At 32.9% G+C, this 6,307-nt stretch overlaps 1 protein-coding gene across 1 annotated transcript; it reads left to right on the top strand.

The window, feature by feature from the left end:
• The first annotated feature begins 599 nt into the window (after positions 1-599).
• LOC131026881 (F-box/kelch-repeat protein At5g15710-like) lies at positions 600-1,658 on the top strand. The gene has a single exon (XM_057956885.2). The coding sequence runs from the start codon at positions 600-602 to the stop codon at positions 1,656-1,658; it is 1,059 nt and encodes a 352-aa protein (XP_057812868.2).
• Positions 1,659-6,307: the final 4,649 nt, after the last annotated feature.

The raw sequence follows: 6,307 nt of genomic DNA, 5'->3' as shown, positions 1-6,307 counted from the left end.
ATACCATAATAACAAATTAAAAACAGAGCAGAGACAGGCAAAAAACAGAGCACATTTTACACTGAGAACATAACAATAACACTTTATTATTTTTAAGCACTTTCAAGCAATATGTTTTTTCGTTTTTTATTCATCACTAGGAATGGTAGGAGAGGGCTGCATATTTATAAGCATATACAGATATCTGGAGAATTCTAAAGCCTACGGTGGAGAAGAAGAATCTAGATTTAGAATGTGCTGGAGTTTTCTGGAAAGATCTTTACGGTGCTTAGTAGTTGAAGTAGGCTGGAGAATGCTAGAGAGTTCCATATTTAATGACTCACGTACTCTATTTGGTGGTCAAAATAAACACACAACGGCCCATAATTATCCATTCGCTTTAAAATAAAATAGCTTCCTATCGTCGGTTTGTCGTATTCACAATATACGCCACCAGAGATATTTTCGTTTTGTTTTAATAAACATGTTCCAGGAATCCGAAGGAAAATCCAACCCAAATTCTATTGTCTTCTTCTGCACCAACTACCATAAAAACGCAGGCCCCTGGAGAAGAAATTATGGATTCCCTATGTAGTGATCTCCCGAAAGATATTGTGGAAATGGTACTGCTTTTCTTACCCTTGGCAAGCGCTCTGCAGCTCAAAAGCGTCTGCAAAGAAAGGAGGGAATTTTTAGGCTCAAATTGTTATTACAAGAGAAGATCCGCAGTGGAGCAGAAGAAGCCGTGGCTCTTTCTATGCACATCTGGCAAATTTTCATGTGCCTTCGATTTTTCACTAAAACGCTGGCACAAGATTCTCAATCCTCCTCTCTACAGACAAAGAATTGTTAGTGCTAGTGGGAATTTGGTTTGTCTGGGGAATTTAGTGGCAAATTGTAGAGCGTTGAGCATCTGTGACCCGGTCAGAAAGTTAGTGACAAATCTGGTGCCCATGAATAAAATTCAGTTTATACATAAAGCTAGCTTGAATCTTCACAAAGACGAGACGTATAAGATCGTGGTGGTGGGAGAGAACGACCGTGCTGTGAACAATTTTGGACTAGGATTGGTGACAGAAGTATATGATTCCAAGACTCAGATTTGGAGAATGTCAGGAGAAACAATGGCTGAAACCAAATTCGGGCTGGATGCCGGAGTTTGGATAAACAATCGGTTTTATTGCATTGTAGAGATGCCTTATGGCGTTGTTTTTTTCGACCAGAAAAGAGATGTCTGGGAAGAATTGGAAGCTAAAATGCCTACAGGTTGTAATGATATTTCTTCGCCGTGCCTTGTGGAATGCAAAGGCCGTTTGTTAATGGTTATGAGGAACATCATGGAGAGCGGTAATAGTAAATTTCAGATGTGGGAACTTGTGAAAAAGAGGGATGTGTCAAAGGAAAAGGAGTATGAATGGGTGTTATTGGAAGAAATGCCTGAGCATATTGAGCTAGAATTCATGGCTTCTTCGAGATGGGGTAACATATCGCAGAGATTAATATGTTGTGGAGTGGGGGATTGGGTGTGCATGATCACTCAGCTTAGTCCGAGTGCATTGGCGTTTAACATGGTGAGGAAAAAGTGGGAATGGTTAGGCAAAGACCCTGCTTTTCCACAAGGTCGCAATTCCCATCTCTACGCCTTTCCTCTTCACACCATTTCACATTGTCAATTGTGAGCATTGAAGAGTACCAAGCTTAAACCTTATGTACGTTTGTAGAATTGAAAGTAGATTGACTGTTTCTCACCTAAATGACCAGAAAAACTCTGTACATTGGATGACTAATTCCGCCACTTCCCTGTAATGGCGATATTATCTGTATGTTATATAATTTAGACATCGTAGTACAAAATTATAGTGATAAATTTTCTGTAAACCTTCCTTCTAGCTTTCTCCGTTCATGTGCTTTATATGAACTGTAATTTCTCGTCGTTTCGTTATTTCAACCAGCACGTAAAATTGTGCATACAACGTTACAGTCATCTGCTCTCATAATTTGAGGATAACCTTCTATCATATCGATTTTTAGCCGATAGGCTATTCCCTGTGGGGGAGCTCCCCCATCGGAAATGTGTCTCACGCCAGTAAATTGTTCCTGCCGGAAACTCTTACTCGCCAGACCAGAAATCGTTCTGACACCGGGAAATACGTGGAAGGATCTTTCGTCGTGTTCATTCAGTTTTGGATTCATTCCGATTTGCTGGACTTCACTTGGCTTATACATATGTCGATGCAATGAGATGGTTGTCTTTAATATGCCAGAAGGAAAAATTTCCAATAAGGCTGTGGTATGTTTTCATGTCCATTCCTCGTATAGCAATGGAAAATAGATAATCATAAGTTTCTTGACAGAAATTTCCTCGTGATTAGTTTATGGTTGGAGAGAAGGGCAGCGTTATTCAAGATTTGAAACAAAACTTCCAAACTCTTTGCAAGGCCACATCTATCAGCTGATATTATTCTGGAAATTTTAGTATTAATATTTGTGTATGTTAAGATGGATATAAATGGTATTGGTTACAATATATAATGTATTTTTTTAATAAGGTTGATGGCATATAGATAGATCTGATATGATGTGCAAATCTAATCCATTCTTGAAGTTCCAATTTTTATTGCTTTTCATAAAAATTTCCTTTTTGATCTAAACATTCTATTATTCAATTTTAACATAAAATCTAATATTTGGTGTTTGTTAGTCTATTCATTATCCTTCATATGTATAATTACTCTTATATGTCAAAATATGTATGAATATCAACACAAGGACTAAATATAAAATCAACAATAAAATTCAAACATCGATTACACTTGAATAAAAGCCCAAACAATCATATTTTTTAAGAAACATAACGTGCACATATATTAAAGCACTTGCATTAATTCTTGAACACGTTTTGGTAACACAAACATTCTATACCATGTACAACTTCCAGTTTAAACTAATGAAATCCTACACTTATTGTTGAAACATGTTTGAATTTATCGATCCTAAGCATTGGACATGCAATTTGGGCGGCTCAATCCATTTTTTATAAATGGCATGCACAAATATAAAATGTTTAGTGTTCTTATCATCAAGTTTGTGTATGTGCATGTATATACACACATACACACACACATTCACTTACACATCAAATTTAATGATTAATTAATAAATTGATTGTTGTGGGAATTTATAGATGTCCTCAATTATATTCTTTCTCTCTATCATTTTATGTTATGGAATGTTTATTAATCATTTTTTGTGCTACAATTTTGTTCCCTATTTTGTACTCTGAATAAACCAACATTTAGTATCAAGATTGGAAATTGGGTTGTCTAGCAAGTTTATGGTTTGTCCTATAGGAGAAAAAAATGTAATAGCTCTAATAGAAGGATTTTTGTAGATTTGTCGACTTTCAATCAGCAATGAGTAGAATTTAGTAGTTGTAAATTAGAATTTGTGAAGAACGGGATACTCTATTTTAGAGCATTATGTTGTCAACTTAAGAAAGAGTTGTAAATTTGTTTGAAGATTTGCTAGGAGAATTAATGCATTGAAAAGAGAGTTACAATACTCATTGAATTGAGAATAGCTAAAATTAATATTAGTTTAAATCTATCTTAGCCCACACACCTATATTTAATGGAGAAAACTATGATTTGTTAATATTAGTTTTAAAATATTTTTATTTTACAAAAAAATTGGGATTTCGTTAAAAATGGTTACCTACTCACACCAACAAGGGAGAGTAAATAAGAAACTGCACACGTCAGCAAGGAATGCCAACTATGCAGAAGAGGCACACACAAGGGAAGGAGTAACACATCAAACACACTGAATTGGCCTAGAATATGACATTTTTTCCTTAGTGTCTTATTGAATGAGTTTCAAGACTGATTGAGGGAAGGTCTCTAATTGCATCACATCAAAAAACCCATCCTTATCCTTCTGCCCCACACCTAGATTGGTCACCCAATCAACCTCTCTATTGTTGGCCCACCATGCCACCTAAAATTTAGCCAAGCATCCACCCAAGCCATCTCTTCCTCTTTACTTCCTAATTCTTAATATGAACGCTACCAAGTTTGACCAAAGAGGTCTCCACTGCATCCCATATTGTACTAACTACTCTTTCCTTGTCCTCAAAACCTCTCATGTTCCTTTCTAGCTAGATAGGCCAAATGATGATGATAGGAGTTTAATTCCAAATGAACCACAAGATAGGAGTAGAGATATTAAATTTCAAATAGTCCATTAGGGAGATTGTGTGGCATCGTCCATTCAATCCCCCATCTTTGCAAAAATGAATTCCATATTTTTTTTGCAAATTCACATTGCACAAAAGGATGATCATAATCTCACTAATTTCCTTACATAAAACACACTTGAAAGAACCCCAATGCCCCATAATTTGTAGTAAGTATTATTGGCCATTACATTTAATTTTCAAACCAAAAATTGTGAGATATGCATTATAAGTGTTGTAGACAAGGTTGACATGGAAATATCCATAACTAAAATGGTTTTATTATTTTCATTAATAACAAAAGGAAAAATATGCTGAGCTAGATGCATACCAAACTATTCAAGTGAATTGGATTTTCAAATTTTGAAGTGATTAATTTGTCCTATCAACTTTGTTAGATTTGATATGTTTGAGTAAATTCAAATCGCAATACCTAATTATAGGCTTGTCAATTACCCTTGTCACTCAGTAGTTTTCTTTTATATCTAATTAGATTCTTGGAAAAGAATTAGTTTTAGTCAAAGTATGCATTCATTAGTTTTAATTATTATTAATTTATTATATATAAAACAACAATAATAATATACATAATAATAATATATTTATAATAATATTAATATTAATTAAATATTTACAAATTATATTATATACTATTTTTTATTAATGATCTAATATTTAGATTAATAATTGCGACCAAATAATTAAAAAATAGTATATTTGGGCTTTGGCCCTAGCTCACCCAGTCATGGATCGCAACTTAAGGCATGGGTATGCTCCCCATGGTCTTGAGTTCGAGTCCCCGACTGTGTTAACTCTATGTGTGTTGCTACCTTGTGAGCGGGTCGTACACACTAGGGGCTTAGTCTCGCTTCGGTGAGGACACCTCTAGATTCCACGATAGTGAATATAAAAAAAATAGTATATTAGATTATATTTTGACTTAAAAAATACTCTCATTAGATTCTTTACAAAGGAATTAGTTTTAATTACTCATTAGATTCTTTACAAAAGAATTAGTTTTAATTAAAGTGTACATACATTAGTTTTAATTGTCATTATTAATTTATTATATATGAAACAATAATAATAATAATAGTATATCTACAATAATAATAACAATATCAATTAAATACTTAAAATTATATTGTGTATTATTTTTTATAAATAATCTAATATTTAGATTAATAATTGTTTCCAAAAAATTGTAATATAATTTTTGAGTTCAAATTTTTACTTTAAAAATGATTCTCGCAAGCAACTCCAAAGAGCCTATTGTTAAATAGAAATAGACAAATGTTAAACTAAAATTTAGACTAACCATACAGGTTGGATGACGTGTATTTTATAGTAAACACTAACAAATTACCAATGGCATTGGCTTGGTTATTGTATGACTCCTTCTCTTGTATTTGAATGTCTTATGTATTTCAACAATTTATACATTTAGCTGTAATCTAATTTTGATCAAGTATTTATACATTTAATTATATGTTTTCTGTCAAATTTATAATTATATAAATTACTATCGGCGTAACCATTGCACCTCATTTAGGTGCAAGTGCTAGTTATATTTTAAATTATGAAAAAAATTATCTTCGACTTTATAATCCTAATTGCAGTCGAAGTTTATATGAATTTGATACTAACTCTCTATACTCTGCTACACACAATGAAGAAAAGACATGATAGGTTAGGTAAAGAAGCAAACTTTGTCTAAATTTGCGGCTGCTTTCTTAATATTTTTCTCCTTAATCATACCGGTAATTCATAAAATTGAAAAAGAAGTGTGATTTAACCTATTTGACTATTCAATTGTATTTTCTTACTTTGTATCAATTTATTGAATGTCAGAGAGAGAGAGAGAGAGAGAGAGAGAGAGAGAGAGAGAGAGAGAGAGGTGGGGAGAGTGTGAGAGAATTTGAATGATGATGCATTTGTAATTATATTTATTAGTGCAGTATCAAATTCACAAAAAGACAGTGTTTTTCCAATTTTATTTACTAGTGTAGTATCAAATTTATAAATGGATAATTTTTAAGGTCTGTTTTTAAAAAAAATTAAAGTTTTTAAAAAATTATTTATAAAATAAGATTT

This window comes from Cryptomeria japonica, chromosome 1 (genome assembly GCF_030272615.1).
Source record: "Cryptomeria japonica chromosome 1, Sugi_1.0, whole genome shotgun sequence".
NCBI classification, from domain to species: domain Eukaryota; kingdom Viridiplantae; phylum Streptophyta; class Pinopsida; order Cupressales; family Cupressaceae; genus Cryptomeria; species Cryptomeria japonica.
The sequence above is the reverse complement of the archived record's forward strand: the minus strand, read 5'-3'. Positions and strand labels throughout refer to the sequence as shown.

Bases quoted from the DNA above. Each gene is read 5' to 3' on its own strand.
- LOC131026881 (XM_057956885.2), top strand. From the start codon at position 600: ATGGTACTGCTTTTCTTACCCTTGGCAAGCGCTCTGCAGCTCAAAAGC.